At 28.7% G+C, this 22,385-nt stretch overlaps 1 protein-coding gene across 4 annotated transcripts in view; it reads right to left on the bottom strand.

The window, feature by feature from the left end:
- Positions 1–236: 236 nt before the first annotated feature.
- LOC136982050 (beta-1,3-galactosyltransferase 1-like) overlaps positions 237–22,385 on the bottom strand; it is a 35,380-nt gene continuing 13,231 nt past the window's right edge. For 3 of the 4 annotated variants that reach the window (XM_067278482.1, XM_067278481.1, XM_067278478.1), the window contains one exon: positions 237–1,916. In XM_067278482.1, the coding sequence (XP_067134583.1) occupies positions 909–1,898 (990 nt within the window). In that variant the 5' untranslated portion in view covers positions 1,899–1,916 and the 3' untranslated portion in view covers positions 237–908. Of the gene's footprint in view, positions 1,917–14,730; positions 14,866–22,385 lie in introns of all 4 variants that reach the window. The other variant, XM_067278480.1, reaches the window with a different exon arrangement.

Below are 22,385 nucleotides of genomic sequence, written 5' to 3'. Positions count from 1 at the left end.
AAATGCCACCATATTTTGCTGCATTTGGACTGCCAAACATCTCTAGACAGGATAAATCAAGGAACTTTAATATTTTATTATGTTTTTATACAATAATCTTTTTAATGCTTATGTTAGACAAATTAACTAAACTGTATATTACGATTAATTTATCACGCATTGAAAATGTCAGTTTAATTTCACATAGTCACAGTTTAGAATTTCGTGTAGGTTTATATGCAATAAACGAACAACAATTGTATTTGTTAACATCTCATATTTTCTAAATTTAATGGTACAACTTTTTCTACCATAATCTTATGGCCAGGAGAATTTTTATATGTAATATAGAATTACAACGTATTATATACATAACATTTCATAACCTCACAATATCATAAGGCATAAACCATAGCTGAAATTGCAAGAAAGCTTTCAACATGCATAATATTCTAGCGAAAACCGAATTTCATTCATAATAGTCATATTATCTTCATTTATATTTTGCACATGTAGGCACTGTATAATCACAGAGTCTTACTTTACGTATGCATAGTAAATAAAGATAACAATTTCTATATATGTTAGAACTAATAACTAGTTAAACGTAGATTTTTCATAAAGTTACAATTACGTACATTAAAATTTACTTTAAAAGTTATTGCTTGAAGATTTTTATTCTATTTAGGCACTTGATATTTGTATGTAACTCAAAGTACTGCCTTCATCCTAGCTGTAACTTTTAATTCCCTTCTCCATGCTTAGATCTTAACCTCTTTCAGATCATCTTCCATGTTGTTTCGAAAGACTTGTTTTATATAAAAGAATACAATCATTTTTGTATACAGAACAGGAACATTGGAAGTATGATATGACAACAACAACGTTTAGTTGAGTATTTTACGTACTATTTACAGCAAATTTATCTATCACCTCCAATATATCCATTGCGACCACCAATAACACAACAAAGATGAATCGTGAACTTTAGTCCAAATGTAATAAAGTTCTTCAGGAGACATTCTATGAGTTGCATACATTTTGCGAAAAAGACAAGGATCGTTTCGAATTTTAGTGTATGTAAACATATCATGCCCTTCCAGAAACAATCCCGTGTCTTCAGAACAAATTCCAGTAATGTATACATCTTCCATACGTATGAATGGTTTGCGGAAAGAATTTCGATACAATATTTCTATAGCATGTTTTCCCATTACATAACCGGGACCAGCTAAGTAATTTGGATACACTGTTTTAGGATACTCTGCCAAAGGCATGTACCATTTGGAATCAGTATCTTTCACAGGCTTTGCAGAATATACTTTAACTCCCATTAATAATCTAGGCTTCGAAACCTTACTTAAATACCGAATTATATTCGGGACATGAAGAAAGACGTCATCATCAACTTTCATTACGTAACGAGCACGTTGACAATAATTAATCACCCATTTTAACAACAGGACGGATTTTAATGTCAAGTTGTGATAACTTTCCATAAAATCGTACTGGATGATATCTTCGTATTTACGGCTTTCTTCATCCAGAGCATTGTTAAATATAGTATCATTGGTCTTTCCAACCAAAAAGAAAACCTTAGAATTTCCCGATTTAACTGCATCTTGAGACCACGTATCTCTGATAGCTTTTCTAGGTACGAAATTAACTAATGATGAGCACACAATAATGACTAGAAGAGGACTATCTTGGCAAGGTGCAGCGGGACTTAGAGTAGGTACAGTTTTGGGGGACTGAATTATATTCTGATAATCATTTCTGTGAACAATCCAGTTATAAATAAGAGTAAGATCAAAAGGTGAATCTGTTGATTGAACTTCGTAGTAATTATTTAATATGTAATATATTAGAATCCATGAGGATAACAAAATTCCGCTGACAGTAATCCAACGTCGCCGCATCGATTCAAACAATGTATTCTGTAAAATAAGAAAGAATTATTAATAAAGGAAAAATCAAAATAAAAATAAATAAAAATTTAACATGATTTTAACATTTATTACAACCTTTTAAAGTAAGAATTTTTTAAAATTAAAAATTTTTGATAAGTATCTAAATAAATATTTTCAATTCTAAAGCACGACCTACATTCTATAAAAGAAAACGAGTTTGATAGCTTGACCTTGAAAAGATACTGCATAGACTGAAGAATATTGACCTTCTTAGAAGAATTACACTACGTAACACAGTACTATGGCGATTTACGTGGGGTTACATCCGTGGAATGTGCTCAAATCAAGAACAAAATATTTTTCCAAACAAGGTACAGTATTTCCACAGAATACGTTGAGTATGCATTCGTGTACGATAATTTTTTCCACAATTTATGCAGTTAAATATTTTTACTAATACAATTTTAAAAAAGAAATATCGAAAATTCATATTTAAATACTACGTATGCGCACCAGTGGCCAAGTACAGTACATATATTAAAACACGACACTTTTATGTGGGGGGAGCACGAATTTGTTTATCCTGTTTGAAACTTAATTCCCGTGCTTTCGAAAATTTCAAATTTATGCTATTTAATTTCGGTGGTTTAAGATCGACGGGGTGGGTTGATAAAGAGTGGTCGTGTGTCATATCTCGAGCAAAGTCGGACTTAATGACGATTTTACTCGTAATTAGCATTTACAGTTTTTTTTTTTTTTAATAAAACCCGTTCCTGCTCTCAAAGTTAAGCTTTACATTTTTTATTGTTATTAAATAAATGGCAGAAACAGTTTTTTTAAAAATGAAATATCGTAACAGATAGCGCCATCAGAATTTTAAAGGTTGCCGGGAAAGTTAAGCAATTCGTTGCTGGATTTTTTAGATTTAAATAGATTAAGATTACATTTCTAGAGTCCTCGTCTCGATTAACGGAAAATGGCAAAACTTTAATCAAAATCGATCGAACGGATTTTGAGAAAGAACACAATTCTGTAAGCCTCACAGAAGATGGGATGTAAAGTAAAGCCTGGTGTCTATCGAAGGCGCTTCATTGTACAATACAGATAAACATAGATAAAAGACACGGTTTCAAATTGTAAAATGTAATATAATTAATTAATTAATTATCTTCTAGAGCAGTGATTCTCAAAGTGGGGGTCGCGACCCCTAAAGGGGGTCGTGAAAAATATTTGGGGGGTCGCTGAAAAATTGATGCCAAATCAATTTTTTTTTCAAATATTTTATAAATTTACTATAGATTCATATTTAGAAATAATAGAAATAGAAAATATATAAAATAATTTTTACTTAAATAAATTGCACATATAAATAAAAACAATATAAATATTTAAATACGAGCCTAAATATAATATTCATAAATTTGTGCGCTATTGGGGAATCCCCGAGTTCCACTCTCCGCCTAAACTATGATAGAACAGCGTTGTCATTTGGAACGATGTTCGCTAGCAGCGTTGCGTCTGTAGGCAAGTCGACTTAGCTAGAGCGTCGATTATCCGAAAACCGATCAACCGAAAGCGTTTCAGTCGGCAAATTCGAATTTCCGCTAGTGCTGTGGCGCCACAATATTTGGCTATGTCTTGGGATACTCCGATATTATTTTAGTTGATATGCGTTTTTAGCTGGCAACACTGGCGCGACCATGAGAGGGACTTAAGGACGCGCCAGTATTTGAACGAGACTTTTTTCCCATCGTCAGTGGTAAGTTTTGCTTGTTTTTCTGAGGACTGTGTTGTGCTGAATCGGAACGTTTCGAGACTAGATTAACTTCCGAAATATAATGTTTTTTTGTTTTTATATTTTTCAATATATTTATTTTGTTTGTGAAAAATAAAGAAATAATTTTAAAAAAATTTCGTTAGTCTTAACATTGACAAAAATTCAACGCAAAGCGACACGCAACGGAGAGAAATTTCAACATGGAATAGATTAATTAAACAAAAATTAACTCGTCCTGAATTTAAATTAACCCCCCTCCCTTTGGGATGTTTTTCTACACATACTCATTCTTCGGGGGTCCTTTGAAATTTTTAAGTGCAAAAGGGGGTCGCGGACCAAAAAGTTTCAGAAACACTGTTCTAGAGATTTGTATCGTAGAGGTCTATATTGTAGAAGTTGGTTAGTAAGGTTTCTCTTTCGATTTCTCGATCAACTTTATTCGCGTAAATATTAAAAATTATATGCAAAATATTATAGTAAAATTTCTTAGCAAAAGTTGAATCTTAAAATAGAGAAATAAGCCGAGTAAATCACAACAATGTGGTATTCTTTTTTGAGACAGTTAATATTTTACTACGTTCAAAATGTTTTTAAACAAAAAACATTCTGAATTTAATTGAATATCATTGAGTTGAAATTACGTTGAATTGTTGAAAAAAAGTGAAGTACAATTCAATTTTTTTTCATTTCTTCTTAATATTGAAAAAACTACTACGGGAATGTCGTTTAGATATAAATTTTTATGTAGTGACCGAAATAAATTGAAAATACAAATAATAATAAAAAAATCGAACAACTTTCTGCAGTAATTTCCATTTCGATTAGAATTGTAATAAGTTAAAAAGGTAATCAACTGCAAGATTGTGAAAACATTTTGTTATTAAAAAAATACAATGTAAGACAGATAATTTAAAATTTATTCAATTACAGAATTTCTTGTGGAATTTATCTAGTCCGTTATGTACAATTATTATTAAAATAGGCTATAAACTACTTGAATAAACTTTAAAAGTTATGAAAGTAAATAATGATGTATTTAATGATAATAAATTATCCAGGAAAAAGCAAATTAAGGAAAGTGAACTTCGCAGGCTTCCAGCGAGCCTGTGCATTATTTTTTTTTCTTACGAAGTTGCAGACATTAAGCCAGCAACAGCCCCCTAAATCCTTTCCTACAGTACGTTGATTTCCTTTCCACCCTTTCTGGGAATTTTTCCGGATATAACCGGGCATCTCAAGCAGTTAAAAAAAACTTTGTAAGGCCTATTGCTTTCATTCTGCACCACCTATTTAAAGATTTCTGGTTCAGCTATGGGCATACTTTATTACCGCCATACAAATGATACTAAAATATAAGCTAATGATGTGCAAAATAATAATGTATAATTTATTCTCATCTTTCCACTGATAGTTTAGTTTGAATAATCTTTGTCACGAATATCAGCTTAATTAGGGCTACATAATGGCATAACAAGGAAAATTAAATTACGTTGCCGAAGCCTTGGGGACCGTATATTAGGACATGGAACATTATTATTGTGAATCATATGCGTAATTTCCTATAGAAAGAGGCGTTTTTATACTTTGATGTGAAAATAAAACTATTATAAAGCATTACATCTGATGTATCAAATTATCACATCTATTAGGGTTGTAATGATCTAATAATAATAGGTTATGATGAGAGCTAACAATTAAACAAAAATGAAATAATATGGAATAGAATCATAACGTTTCAAACAAAATACATGAAACAAATCGAGCATCTTTAAATCTAGAAAAATACATCAAACGATTAATACCTTTTCATGGAAGAGTTAATTATACGGTACTTAAAAATAGTGTACTCTTATTTTCACTTAAAAATATTCTTTAAAAATTCTTATCTGAAATTTGTCATTTATTTTGTAAATTTATATGTAAATATATTTAGATTATAATAATCTTTCGGATACGACTTAAGTACAGTAACTGATGTTTTGTTTCTATTTGTTAATCATAAATTATAATATAATGAGTTAGTTTTAGTCACTGGCACTTTTGTACGAAGTTAGAACATTTGCGTTTACAATTAAGCAGCTGTAGATATCAAAAATAGAAACTTGCTGGTAGAATAAACATTTCAAACGTGGAAAGCAAATAGTTTTAAAATGGAATTTAATAACACTTCCATATATAACATATCCTGTAGATGTAACAAAATAACTTTACAAAAAAAAAAAATCGCGTGAACACTGAAAAAGGTTTTACATTTCATAAAAATTTCGTTGAAAAAGGATTTTAATCGCTCGAAAATTCTAAAATTCTTTTAATTAGAAAATATTGTAGTTTTTTAATTTAATCTTTAATTATTTTTCAAAAATATTTATATTATCTGAAACTGTTCTGTCTTTACTTTTCAAACTAACTTCTACGAATATTTGCGAATAATTTGTGTTATTATCTGATTAAAACAATAAACTTTAAATTACATTTAAACTATATTCCCAATTAAAAATTTTATATAATAGACTTAACACTCATGTAAAAGTGGTGATAACTTCCTTATTACAAAACTTCTCTTTTTCAGAATAATAAGATTTAAAAAAAAAAAAAATCTTTAAAATAGAAAATTCTAGCTATTTGATTAGATTGATTTAAAAAAAAGAACTTTTATTACAAATCGTTAATATTAGAAATTAATAACTGGCATTTTTTACCCTTATTTCTCCCAATACTAAGAATAACCACAATAATCTATGTAGAAGGAAAGAAGACACTTGATTACAATGGGTTTAGACAGAACAGTGTCAGATTACACATGTCTGTTAAAATTTCCTATTAAAAATATTTTGTTCTTTACAATGAATTTTTAAATGCAACTATGTATATTAAATATTCAGAAAGTTTAAGCTTTTTAATGATTTATTCTGCGATTTTTTTTTTTTTTTTTTGGTCGGGAAACAAATTGTACCCAGCCTTTTCACAAAATAATAAATAATATAACTGAAAATAAACTAAATAATAATAATAATAATAATAATAAATATTAAAAAATCATTACTGATTTTAAACAAACTACAGATTTGGGAATTAAAAGAAAATTATTATTTTTACGTTTTATTAAAAATAACTTATTTGGTAATTCCTTACAAAATATTTTAAGACGGTAAATGATTAGTAAATTAGTACACAGTTAAGAGATTTCCTATTGCAATGTTAAAATTAGTCAAAGTACAATACTTTGACTTAATTACAAACATGGGGAATAAAATACACAGCAATGTATCTGGATACCATTTATTGTTAAATTATAACACACATTAATAAAAAAAAAGTTACGCACCCAGATAGAATTGTCCAATTATAGCTGTATGCGGAGTTTTGCAGTATCTCAGACAGGTAATGCCACTAGAGGGCCTCAAATTCTCTATCCCAGAATCTTTAAAAAAAAAAACATCGAAAAGACTCACTGGGTTCAGAAATTTCAGTGTACCTGTTATCGGGAAGTCTTCAAACGCCAAGCACGTCTAGAATGCAGTCAGACGTTCATTTTGAGAAAGGACCGCATAACAAAGCAGAGACAAGCGGGATGGTCTAAACCAGTGATTCTCAACCTGGGCGATATCGCCCCCTGGGGGGCGATCGAAAACTTAGTGGGCGATTATTTGACTATACGCTTTTGGGGGGCGATAGTCATTTTGGGTGGGCGAAATCATTTTGAATACCCGCTTGCAGTGATGGGCCGCTGCATTTTTATATTGCGTTGCGAAAGAAGCGAATAAAACATTTTGTAAAACAATATTGTTATCCTTTGGTATTTAATTGCTACAATGTATATTCAATGTTTTATATGTCTCCCTAACGGGCAAAATTAATTGGACTGTGAATACAAAGTCGCATCGTACAGTCCGGTATTGCAATCCCTAGTGCGCATGTCTTAGATTCGCTTTGCGTGTGCAACGATTTCAATCATTTGGTCGAGCAGTCAGTAATGAGTATTATTAAATTTGAATTTTAATGTGATCTGTTGTGCTCTCGCCATATACGTTTATTTTAAAAATAATGCAAATATCATATTTCATTTTGTTCCGTATATCATAGGTAAGTTAATTACTACTTATAGGAGAGAGTTGCCATATGCATACTGGTCACCTAATGCGTATTAGGTCATTTATTTCTAAACAAAGGCTTTATATTGTAAGTTCTAATTAAATCGATAAAGTAGGAACAAAAATTCCGTTACAATAATTGTTTTGTTGTGAATTATAAGAGATTGAAGAAATCAGGTGAGTTTTCTGAGCTTTCTTTATAAGATATATTTTTGTGAATAAAATGGTTTACTTACATATAAACTTATTCAAGAAGTACTATTTTCATATAGATACGCTTTAGGATACCGGTATCCGAAAGCATACTGTATGCATTGTCTTGGAAAAATGATTATATCACAAATATTTATCAATAATAATTAAAAAATTGTGGTCAATTAGCAACTTCGGTAGTTATAGATTGGTTTCAAATTATAATATTCCTATAAATTATTACTAAATAATATATAAATCGCATTTGAAATTAAGTGGTACGCATATGGCAGTTCTCCTCTAACCATTGAGTAAATAAATATTTTCAATTTTTCTTATTTTTTATATATTTAAAACTGATTTTTTTAAAATTTGAATTATAGATCAACCTCTAAAAATGCCCCAGAAAAAGAAATGCCGGCAATATTCTGTTGAATATGTAAAGTTTGGTTTTATTTCTTCGCCACAAAATAGCCAACTTCCAATGTGTTTGCTGTGCAATCAGGTATTTTCTAATGAAGCAATGAAACCATCCCGGATGATTGAACATTTAAAAAGAAAACATCCCGACAAGCAGGACAAAGACATTGAATATTTCGAAAATTTAAAAACGATGATTACCAAAAGAAATAAAATAACGGATGTATTCAAAACAGCAACCACAAATATAAATAAGGGATTGGAGGTGTCATATAAGATTTCACGTATAATAGCTCAAAATACGAAACCTCATAATATTGGAGAGAAATTATTATTACCGGTTATAAAGGAAGTTCTTTTCATGACTTCAGCAGATCCAGCCAATATTTTGTCAACGATTCCATTAAGTAATGATACCATATCAAGAAGGATTAGTGAAATGGCCAATGATGTCGAAAATCAACTAACTGCGGATCTCCAAACACGAGAGTTCACTATACAGTTGGATGAGAGTAGTGTACGGGATAGTGATGCAATATTAATGGCTTATGTTAGGTACATAAAGGATTCAAAAATCATCGAAGAAATGTTATTCTGCAGACATTTAGTCACTGATACGAAAGGCACATCAATATATGAATGTTTTAAAACGTATTTTGATGAAAAACAAATTCCTTTGAAAAATATATTGGCCTGTGCAACGGATGGTGCCCCTTCGATGGTAGGACGTCATCGTGGTTTTCTAACCATGTTGAAGGAAGAAAATCCAAATATCTTTACAATTCATTGTATAATTCATAGGCAACACTTGGTTGCCAAATCCATTGGCGGGAGATTACATAAAACAATGAATTTAGTAAAATCAATAGTTAACAAAATAAAAGCACACCCACTTAATGATAGATTATTTCGGCAACTTTGCCATGAAAATGATGAAGAATATGAGCGCCTATTATTGCACACGGAGGTCAGGTGGCTATCTAAAGGAAGTTGCCTCAGAAGAATGTTCAACTTATTTGATACAGTCATTAGTTATTTAGAATCAACAAATTATAATTTTCCAATGGAGATATCTGTTTTAAAGAGTGACATAGCTTATTTGGCAGATATATATGCAAAAATAAATGAATTACTTTTGAAACTGCAAGGAAACAATGTGACCATAATTAAAGTGAAAAGTTTAATTATTGGTTTTATAAATAAATTAAGTCTCTATAAAAATAACATGGGTAGAAAAGATTTTTATTTCCCTGTTTAAGTAATATAATTGTACAGGACGAAAATATTGCAGTTTATTATAAGCATTTGGAAAGCCTAATTGTAGATATGAAACTTCGGTTTAAAGATGTTGAAAATATTCATATTCCTGATTGGGTTATTAATCCATTTAGTGCTGATCCTACTAATGCTCCTTCGCACATTCAAGAAATATTAATAGGAACCCAATATTATTAAACTTTGTCAAGATCACCAACCTCAAGGTTCTCATTAAAATTTCATTTAGTTTATTATTTCTTTGTTATGTTAAAATTAAAACACATTACTTTATGTATCTTACTTTTTTTGTAAATTAAATTAAATTTATAACTAATAAATGTTATTCTACTATTGTTCCTTTCAAGTTTCTTTGGATATATCTTACTAACGCCTAATGTAATCTACCTTATATTAGGGATTATCGTACAATTTTTATCAGTTAAAATTTATAGGGGGGCGAATTAAGAAGCGTTTGGTCCAAAAAGGTTGAGAAACACTGGTCTAAACGATCTCAATCAGGATCATTCAGACCTGACTAAGGTGATGGTTTGGGCCATAGATATGCGAGGGTACACATTCAGATAATCGTTTGAAGCAAGAATAGTTGATACAGCTTTGTTCACCATCCAGAAGCAGGTGGAAGCCTCCCTATTAGCACCTCAACATCGAACCATTGTCTTCGTTTTCAACGGTATCCCGTGGACTGCAGACCGGCAACGTGTTTACTTTAGTGACGAATCCTGGATCTGTTTGGGAACGGACAACTATGTGGCGGACCATTGATAAGTCTTCAAGTTAGAGCTTCAATCCCGCCTTTACTATTGAGTGGCACATTGCTCCCACTTCTGACGTTTTGGTCTGAGAGTCAGGCAATCGATCATCCCTTAGTAGTAATACGAAGGACGCTAACGAAACAGTCGTAAGTTTAGGAAATCCTAATACCTCAGGTATTGCTTTTTCACGGCAGAGCTGCAAACAATAATCGTTTTCCAGCAAAAAATTGGCTCACACAGTAGGGTTTTCCAATATCACTTCCTTAGCCTGCCCAATCTGCACTAGCTTTGGCTGTCTACGAATGTGAGATCTGGGACGACAGTTGCAACATGCATGGAAAAAAAATCTGTTGCAGGATAGCATGCTATATCCGTATACCTCATACCTCCATGCCCGACTGCATTGCAACATGCATCCAACCAAAGAGGTTGTGCGCATGTAGTTAGTTTAAACAGTACAGTTGTTCTATAGGAAATTGTCCCTTTGCTGTGATACTCTATCTTCATTAGATTTCAATGCTTCCTTCTTGTGTAACTTTTGTCAATACGGTAATTCAGCTTTTGCCAAACGATGAAATCATAATAAATTTAAGATATTTCATTACATGTTTTATTACTTTCCCAGCTGTTAACGGATATACATGTAAATTTAAGGGGAAACATGTAAATTAAAGGGGAAGGCAACATTCCTTTTTTCTCTATAGAGAAAAAAGGAATGTTGCCTTCCCCTTTTTTGCATTTTCTCAACGTTTTGGCTTTCTAGGAGCCTAAAAGTATTTTAACACCCTTAAAAACTGTATGCATGTATCAGCGTCTATTTTGCATTATATCTCAGGACTGGATAAATCAGAAATTTTGAAACTTCGCGAGGGTATTTCTATGAATGGGGAATCAATACAACCGGACTATTAAATTTTGTTAAAGATCAAGCAGATGGAAGATATAAAAGGTCGTGTTATATGTCGTGTTGATATCAGACTTAAAATTACTCATTGGCATTTACAATTTTTCCTAAACTCATCTCCATCCTCAAAATTAAGCCTTTTGCCTTTATATAATAAATAATACTATAAAAATTATTTTAAAATAAAATCTCAACAGATGGCGCTACACACAATCTCACTTTTGAGCTAGTATCTGTGTGCTTTAAACTTAAAAATTTCTCTATTTAAAAAAACAAAAATAAATAACAAAAAAAACTTTTTAAAGCTTTTATTATTTAAATTTTATATCTTAGCACAACTGAAAATTATTGGACTTTCTTTCTGGTAACTTTTAGTTTTGCCATAAGCTCGAAATCAACAATCGGGACTGAGGTATCATTTTGGTAAAATTTGATAGTACTCAGGATTAGACAGGCAGTAGCTGCTCTTAAAAACACAAATAATTCTAACTAAATTACTTTTATGGAATTATGAAGTATTGAATATTTTTTATCATCTGTTCAACCAATCTTATTTGTTTTGTATATCTCAACTAATTTTTTTTTTTTTTTGTTGTTAGAAAACCCTGCTACCTCATCGTGGACAAGGCCGAACACATGATAAACACTAAGATGATTTTAATTTTAATTCGTATCCTCAGAATAGAAAGATTAAAAAATAAAAAGCCAGACAGCCATTGATCCATGTATATAGTGGTTCAAAACCATGGCGCAGTGCTATACGGACGTTACAGGTTACTAAAGGCTTTTGGCGTGTGAGAATAGTGCATGCATGCACGACACCTGCAGCTTACAATTCATATTTGGCTGTTTTTAAATACAAATCGGAATATTTTTCAATAGAAATGGACAAATTCCGAAAAATATGACTATATGGCATACGTTCCGATAACATATGAACTCTGATTAGGTTATCTCAATATATCAATTGAGAAATGGAAGAGATAGGAAGAATAGACGATAGTTTATTCGTCGGCAATATCCTAGAATATGAAAAATAGTCAATGATAAAGATTGCACTCACGTTAAATATGCGCTGTGTTTAATAAAGTTTCACTAATGATTATTTTAAAATATCAGAAGACAAATCATTTTATCCATTAAAAAAGTTTCTAAAGAGTGAATATTCTTGGTTATATAGTGGAGAAAATGTTAGAGAAAATACACTTTATATCTAAAACAACGTAAATTATTATCAGTAAGAAATGTTAAGAATGAACTGTGGGCACGATAAGATTAATCTCTAATGTAGCAATTTTCATAGTATTGAATATATATATACTTTAAGTATAAATCATTTGAACATACCTAGTTTCACTAAAATTTGGTCTACGCCAATCCTTTTCGCTGTATAGAGAAATAATTTCATTTGGACTTTTAAATAAATTTGGTATGGGGTCCTTTCAAACACGTAAAAATTTAGTATCCAATTCGCCACTACGGTATTTTTGGCGCTGTAAGTAATAAACATTTGTATAAGACACTTCAGAGACTAGTGATGCAGAGGATACTGCTCAATGTGTTCCACATTCTAAAGATTAAAACCTGAAGGTGATGAACAGTGTATTCAACAGCCGACCATAACTGATTTTCTAGTGTTCTCAACGTACTTCTCAAGGTTATCAAATTTGCAAAATGCCCACAATAAAATACATTTTTTAGGTGTCCCGACAAATGAAATCTTTGTTGCTTGCAGCGCGGAAAGTGCTACAGTGATGAATCTTCCGTAAAATACAGTTTGTCTTTCGCATAAGAAAATGCCATCAAATTTGGTTGCATTTGGATTGCTAATATATATCTCTAGAAAGTGTTTAACAGGATATTTTAATTACAATCACCCGGTACACAACAAAAATTACATTTAGAAAGTTTGAAAAAAAAATCTGCTTTACATAGAATTAGTATTTTCACTATATTAAGCGCTTCTTTGCATTCCTCTTAATTTAAATAGCTTTTATTTAACTTATTTAAATGAAATCTATTAAAATTTTTATTTAAAAGTTTTCAATAAATATTAATTTTATGTAAATAAAAAAACATTTCTTGAAAATCCAAAATAATTTTTAATTAAATTAATCATCTCACCACAACAAAAACACAAAAATAGAATTTTTGAAAAATTCAAAGTAAATATAATTCCAATATATTTGAAATTTTTTGATAATTTCTTTACGATATACCCACGTTTGATATTTTATAAAAATCTAATTATATTTTTACATGCCCATCAAATCATTCTGACTGCCAGAACCGTAGAGGGAGGAAGCTAAGGATTTTTGAATACATAATTTATAGGGGTAAAAACTACTATTTCCTAATATTATTCTCTCTAACAATCTTTATTATTAATAAAAAAAATAAACAAACAGCATTCTACGTATTTTATTTTCTTAGACATAGGGAAGAGGCCATGTCTACCCTTGGGCTTCACATCAAGCTTTCGATGGCCCTTCAGACTGATTATATTATTCGATGGCCTTGAAATATTAACAAAGGAAAAATAGTGAAATTTGAGAGAATAAATATTTCAATCGTACAAAGAATGTAAAGGATCATATGAAATTGTTTCGTGTTTGGTTAACTTAACGCAATTTCTTGATTAATAGCCAACGAAAAGATATCAGTTACACGTGATATGGATTAATCTGATACACCTGTGGAACACTTATAAAAGACAGCAGCTGTTACAACACTTAACATTTTTAAATAAAGAATTTAAGTAGATAAAATAAAATGTTGATCAGAAAATTTTTTTTAAAATCAATATCACACGTTATCTTTCAAATTTTATTTAAAATCTATACATAATTAAAAAGATAAACATGATTTTTAAGCGTAATGTAATAAATCTGTGAGCTTTAAATCAAACATTTCAAATTTTAAGTGATTCGTCGGCTAAGAAAAATAATTAAAATTTTTGATTTAATTAACGTTAATTAAATCGCACGACATTAAAAACATTTTTCGGATTTTAGCATTTATAATTAAAATTCTCGAAGAAAAAAAATTTAATTATTATTAAAAAATAAAAATTTTTTAATTAAAAATTAATTAAAAACGATAAGAAATGTTGTTATTAATCTTAATTATAAAAATAAACTGAATTTATGAAAAAAAAAATTATTTATTACAGGTTATATTCAGAATTAAAATTCGAGAAATTAGGTTTAATGCTTAAAATTAATAAACAGAAATCAGAAGTAATTAAATTTGAACGATTTATAAAAAAAAAATAAATAAAAATACATAAAATTAATTAGAAAATTTTCTAACGATCTTGAATAAATTTTCATTCAAAACAATTATTAACAACTCACTTATAAATCACGATTACAATAAATAAAATAAAAATATTTTCAAAGATATTATCTAGATAATAAACAATTACCATTTGTAGATATTTAAATTTTCTTTAAGAGCAAATCAATTTAACGATTTCAATCTGTCGTCTCTCTTTTTCTAACGTTATGATATTAAAAAGAAACACTAGATATAAATCCGTGTGGATGCCTATATCGAGTTCCTAAAATAAATTTCCTAAATTATTAATTAAATCACAATCAATACATCAAAAATGTAAAATTTAATTAGTTGTTATAATATTTACCTATAAAAACTATATGATTAACTTCTGTTAATAAATTAATATTAATTATAGCAAATAAGTGTTCAATATACTATTGAAAATAGATCAAATGACTAACAGGATGACACCATAAAATTTCATCGACATATTGGAAAATTTTTGGTTTGACGTGATTTATTCAATTATTTTGCTACATAAAAAGTAACATGTTCTGCTTGTAAGTTAAGTTTCATGCTGTTCTGATCAGTAGTTCGTGAGATGCAAACCAAATTAATGGTTTAATGCAAATAATGCGTATTTAAAAAACTAAACAATGACATAATTATCTGTAAAATGTACCTAGGAATCGTATTATTTTAAATACAGTATATAAAAGTTATAAGTACAACTGATTGTTTAATAAGAGAACTGTATAAACTTGTATATGTAAGGTCAATCCAATTTGATTCAAAATTTTGGCTAATAACCAAAACGATATTCGGCAAGGCATAGAAAAGATTTGAATGAATTATAGTATAGATATTTGAAGTTTACTAAAAATCTGCGAAATTCGCGAATGTAATTTTATGTAATTCCGAAGAAACAATTACAAAATGAAAGATCTTCCTTTCACCAGCATCTTAATACAATAAGCTGGATACATTTAGAGATATTTTCTGAATATGTAGATAATTCAGAATAACTATTTATATACCTATCACCTAACTAGCAGTGGTTTATTGCGATCGCACCAATATAATACAAGCTAAATTGCTTGCTTGATCTGCATGTAAAGAATCGCAGAAGCAAAAATAACTGCACACCAGGAGGAGAAGTGGCACTAACTTTATACGTTAATTTTGAAAAAGTTCAGTCTAAGCTGTTCTTTAGCTACTGATTTTTTAGTTTAGATTTTTATTCTAAAATTTTCCTAATATTTTATTTTAAACGAGAAAAGATAGAAATTAAATCTACGTGTATTTACAAAACATGTAGGATAAAAAGATTCAAAACGTCTCCTGATGAACATGTTATTTAAATACCCTAAAAAGATAGTTTGTTAAATTTACGTTTATTGTTGCGCGATTATTGGGTTACACTTTGAAAAAATTATAGACGTATAAATTCCCACTGTCGTGCCTGTCTGTCTTTCCTTAATCTCGAAAACGGAGTTATATAGACGAAATCCTAAACAAATATAGAAACCTTAGGGGCAAGAGGCTTTGATTAACTATATCCGAACTTCCGGTTGGACCAGAAGTCATGTTATTTCAATTCAAAAATTTTCCCCTGAAAGATGTTAAATGACCGGCACGACTATCGTTAAAAAGGAAAAGTATGATGTACAGGGGCAAGCCACCACTAATTTGAGATGGGGAGGCTATATTTTAAGTTAAATACATTTAAAATATGACTAAAAATTGCAACCCGGCATTGTGACAACGTCATAATAAATAATTGCTCATTACAATATAGTTTATATTTTATTATTCATTTTGAAAAAGCAATGTATCAATTTAAGCAGAAGCAATTATATCAAAAGCAATTTAATATAGTAATAGTAAATAATAATAATAATTATTATTTGTCGTCTCTATCGTGTGATAGAAACGTTTTTAATATAGTAATAATAATTATTATTATTACTATATTAAAAACGTATCTATCACACGATAGCCAAATTCCTGTGATAATACTTGAAATCAGGTAAATATAGGAAAAAAGAAACCAAATTATGTCATTGTTGTACATTTTTGTGTATATACTGTCTATTTGAACTTTGTTTATTAATAGGACTTATTATACTGGTGTAGTTTAAGATCTCCTCTCTCTAACAATAAGATATTTAAGATCTCCTCTCTCTGTTAACAAAAACTACACCAGTATAAGTCCTGTTAATAAACAAAGTCCAAATAGACAGCTTACACATAAATTTGGTTTCTTCTGTTTCTTGTAGTGAAAATTTATCTTTATTCCATATTTAAAAAAATTGTCCCTTTTTATATACGCCTAAATTGTAAATTTGAGTTTTAAAAGTTTGTGAGTTTCAAATATGTTCATCACTTAAAAAATTTAAAAATTTCAATTAACAGTAGTTTGAGAGGAAAAATTTTAATGCTAATTCCTGTAATATTAATGTAAATTATAAAATTCGAAAGAATAAAGTTTTCTAATTAAAAGTTTCATACAAAACACGAACGCCCGAAAACTACGCAACAAAATTTGAAAAATGCGTAATTTATGTCTCGAAATAGTTTTTTTTTTTTTTCTAATTCATGTTCCATTAGAATAACTAGAGAAAATGGCATCCTGTCATTTGCATCTAGCGAAACTGACGCATAGTACTGAATTACAGTTGATTGCTGCATTTGTATTCTGTATTAACTAAAAATATTTTTACTGCATGACCGACTGTTTAAAAATCAAAAATAGTGCCTTCGAATTCAGAGAATTTCATTGTTTTTCAGAGTTTTAAAATTTTATTGTCATTTCTATCTTTAAATCAACAGGTGAAACACTTAAAATATGGAATTCTCTGGAATAAAAGGATGAGATAGACAATTTATTTTCGGTGCATAGCAAGTAGTTTTTGAACTAATAGACCCATACTGAGTCGCAAATTGATACATTTCTTACTAACCAACTTCCAAATATGTTGAGAGAAGGACATTTCTCTACAAAAACCAGAATTTATAAAGTAATTATTTCTGAATGCTTTTGTTTTAAAAAAAACATTTTAAAATTCAATATCAAATTCTTCGAATTATATTTCTACACACGTTTCAGTTTCAGCACTCTGAAATCACGTGATTTGATGATACTGAATGTCCTTTGCAATGCAATAGCGTACATTTAATAACACCATTCACAACTATTCATGGCGCTTTACAAGGAGGGAACTGTAGTAAATAAGGGGTTTGACTGTATACATATTGCTCATTTCCGTCGCATATAAGATAGCAAAGTTCATTCTACTATCACAAAGCTTTCATTCATATATCCGGAGTTACAGTCGATCAACATTTAACTCCCATGATAAACACGAACTTTCTAAAACTGGTTTTATCTGGGAATGAATAAGCCATAGGCGTAACTACATAAGAAATGGTTGGGTGAGCCTCTGAAAATGTAAACTTATTTCACGGAATAGGTGGCACATTTTATATATATTTCTTCCAAATTGAGTAAACTTCAGAAATATTGACTAAAAACTAGAATTAATACGTTATGAGGAAACAAACTAATTAGGCCTACTTCGTATAATATTGAAACAGGTTTTGTTCTTATTGTTAGTTAATTTTTAATATTAAAATTTATAAATTTGGATTTATTTTTTATACATTGAGTAATTTTTTATATTGATTTATTTTTAACATCGTAATTATATTATAAAATAAAAAGAAATTCCAATTATAGGCAAATTATTTTATTTTAAAGACTTATATGCAGAAGTGTTAAATCCTAGTAAAGGATAATTCGATTAAATTGGCTACAAAAAAGAAATATTGTTATTACACATTTAAATTAATAGAATTGTTATGTTTTAAATTAATTAATACAAAAGTCAAGAAAAATAATTAAAATCAAGCATTGATTTTTGTTGTAAACATGGAAAGAATTTAAAATTTCCAATTTTCCTTTTAGTACATAACAAATGAAAATTTTTATTTTACATTACGCCTTTATAATAAAATCTAATTGCTTCGATTATTCGTGGAAGTTTAGAAATAAATATTTATTTAAAATAATCTCTTGATTATGAGAAGTCATCAAAAGAATTAATTAGCGTGCTATTTATGTAATTAAATTAAAAGTTAAAAATATTAAGTAAAAAATACTGGTTTTATTTGATATTTAAAAAATTGATAAATGAATAGCAACTTATTTCATGAATAAACCAATAAGTTGCTATTCATTTATCAAAAAATTTTTTTTCAGAGTGCAGTTACTTCCTCGTAAGAAAATCCGAAAACTCAAACAGTTCTCAGTATAAAGTAAGCGAATTTTATATATATATACACACACACACACACACACACACACACACACACACACACACTTAATTAAAATAAGAATATATTAATAATTATATCAATATAAATATATAAACTTAAGATATTAATGTAAGTAATAAATATGTAAATTATCCTACAAATATAACATGCGTTTGAATTCTTGATTTATTTTATATTGTTTTCCAGCCACAAATAAATAAAAGTTTTTAACATTCAAAAATACATCCAGAACAACAGACAAAATTCAAATAGTAAAAAAAAAAAAAAATACCGGATGCGCTCAATGAACCGTGTATTTACTGTACTGTACGTTTGACATGGCTGAATGATGCAATATGAAAGGAATGAAGCTTAGTAATAGGCATCCTGAAATTAAGACAGCATTCATAACTTTATCAAGCCAAAAATAATCTGACTAGTTTACTTATTAAGACGAATCTGAGACGTATCATTACTTAAACTATTCTTATTACTCAATTACTCAAAAGGAAAAACTTGGCTTTTTCATATTAACAGGAAAAAAGTTACATAAATTTCAAAATTCTCTATAATTAATTATAAAATTTAAAAAAAAAAAACATTATTTGAATATGTATTGGAAAAAATAAGTTTCAAATGGTTTATTTTTTAAATCTCTCAAAGTATTTTTTATAAATAAATATAATTCTTTTTATTAAAACTTTATTACACATATTTCCCCCCCACTGACGACAAAGAAAACATACGATCTATGTAATAGAATACGCACTCAAAATACCATTAATTTTTATTAACCTGAACAGAATGTAACGTTTTCATAACTTTCAATACAAACCCGATGCCGTGGTTTATATCAAATAGCCAATTAATGTTTTTCTGCCATTTAGTTTTTAAACTGATTCATTCTATGTGCAATTCTGAAATTACTTTTACTTTTCCTTGTACTTTTCCTAAAATGTATCTTATATACTTCTATATACTGTATACATATATTAAAATCTTAACTGAATCAACACTTTTGTTATTTGTATAACTTGAATTAAAAAATAGTAATAATAAAAATAATCCTACATAAACGTCTATAATTGAAATCATTATGTTAATGTTTAAAAAATTATTATTATATAAATTTTTTACTTATATATAAATGGATATATTTTTTTTTAAATTCCAATGATAATGGAAGTATTAAAAATTGTATCGTCTCTGTATCTAACATTATGAAATCTATTAATTGCTGGGTACACGTAAAAGTATATAGATTAATAATAGAAATATCCTGCATTTAATTATTAGTTTTCTACAGAATAAATTTTTAAAAGGGTATCTTTTGAGTGTTTATAATTGGATAAATAAATTATATAAAAAAAAAATTCACCTTGACAACAAGGAAGCGTCAAACAAACAAAAGTCAATCTCTATTTCTTTTTAATTCTCACAGAATTCTGAGAAATGTTACGTAAGAAATTTCGAATAAAATTAAATTTGAGGCAACGCAATGAGGAAAACAAATCATCAATAAATGAATTATATCAATTCTATATCAAAATGTTGGCATGTTATAGTATTAATCTATTACTACGTGACGTTAAATTTCATTTCTATATAATTGTTTGCATAAAAGTATCGAAAAGTTTCGTCTAAACATAAATAAATTTCGTATTAAAATCTCATTATAGAAAACAAAAAAAAATGTGATGAGTTAATTAGTCTTATCTAAAATATTTAAAAAATTAATCAGAAAATAAATTGAAAAATTCTTTGTTATCAAAGCAATAAAAATTTTCAATGTTCTTTCTGTATTTTATCGACTTACGATTTCCTGTTGTACTATAGTTAAATATTCTGTAATCAAGAATAATAATTTCTAAAATGTATGATAAAATATATGATAAAATTTTACAATAGGTTTCTATGTATTTGCAGGTCGTCTAGATAAGATATACGAAGTATATTTATATAAATACACGCTACATTAGAGTTTAAAAGTCAGTAATTATTAAAATATTGACTATTTCATTACGTATTTCGTATTGTAAAATATGACACACCATACATCAATATTTAATAGAGCAATTTATCACAATTACATAACACTTGCATCAATAAAAAAATGTTTTAAAATAAATAAATACTAATAATTTACGTAAATTAATAAACCTTTTATTATACAAAAACTTTTCTGAGAATTGTGTATAAAATCGTATACATTTTTAAACGTGATTTTATGTTAAATCTATTCTAGAAATTGTTATGGAAATGATTCTCATACATTATATACTTTCAAGGAAAAAAAAAAAAAATTATAGAGTTAATTTAACAAGATCCTTGAAACTTAAAAAATATCGATGTATAATTATGATTTTCTAAAATAAATTCACAAAAAGGGCGTTGTATATGTTAATATTTTCAAAGTTAACCTGCATAAAAGTGGAAAACTAAAAATTACTACATAGAAAATAAGCCAGACTTTATAAATATTTATATAATATCAATTATAAATAGCTAAGTTAAAATTGAATATATATATATATATATATATATATATTCAATTTTTAACTTTAACTATGTATTGTAAGATTTCAATAAGTCATGTATAAAATAATCAACTGTTTCTGTTATCTATGAATGAACGACATATACGGTATGTACTTTTCAATCGATAACTGTTTACATGGATTTTTATAATAAAAATTACTGCATTATTTTTTAATTTTAAAAGCATGAAAACTTGAAATTTTGAGAGTTTCTCGGAAAATTATTGATCGATCGATTTCAATCTATAAATAGTGTTTCGATCGTCATCGATTGCCCAATCACATTAAATAACAAACCGACATCGATTATGCAAACCATTATAATAAGCGAGAGGCCTATCAAAACAACTATTTGTTTTTTGAATGAATTCTAAGATTACTCTTTAAAAACGGAGAAAAATGGAGGTTTCCTTGGTCTTATTTTTAACCATTTCATTGATACGCTAATTTATTCTACACTTAAGAGGACATTTTTGAAATCAAAAGCTATTTTAGAGATTATAGATTTTATTCTGAATGCTTAAAAATGCCATAAAATTTCGGTACACTTAACGGCGACTATTCAGATACGGATCATGATATATACAATACAAGGTACAAATTATATAATCTATCGAATGAATGAAAAAAAAAAACATTTCGTGCAGTTTATAACTAATATTTAGACAAATTGACATCCTTTCTGGGTTTATATCATCATTATCCGAGTATATTTCCGTTTGAAGTCTGTAATTTACTAACAAAAGAGTCTGCTGCCTATTGACGGAATACAACTAACATCTATTTCGGATTCCCATTCTACGGACAAACAAATTACAGTACTAGTTTCTAGGTACAGCTGCAACTTCTTCACAATGAGCTGATCCAGAAAACTTATGCTGGTGAATATCAAAGGTCTCGTCTTCCTTCCGGACACTGCAAGGCGTCAGTGTGACCCAAGTGAAGC

Source organism: Centruroides vittatus, unplaced genomic scaffold (genome assembly GCF_030686945.1).
Source record: "Centruroides vittatus isolate TY-2023 unplaced genomic scaffold, ASM3068694v2 contig_801, whole genome shotgun sequence".
Taxonomy (NCBI): Eukaryota; Metazoa; Arthropoda; class Arachnida; order Scorpiones; family Buthidae; genus Centruroides; species Centruroides vittatus.
This window is presented reverse-complemented; position numbering and strand designations above follow the sequence as displayed.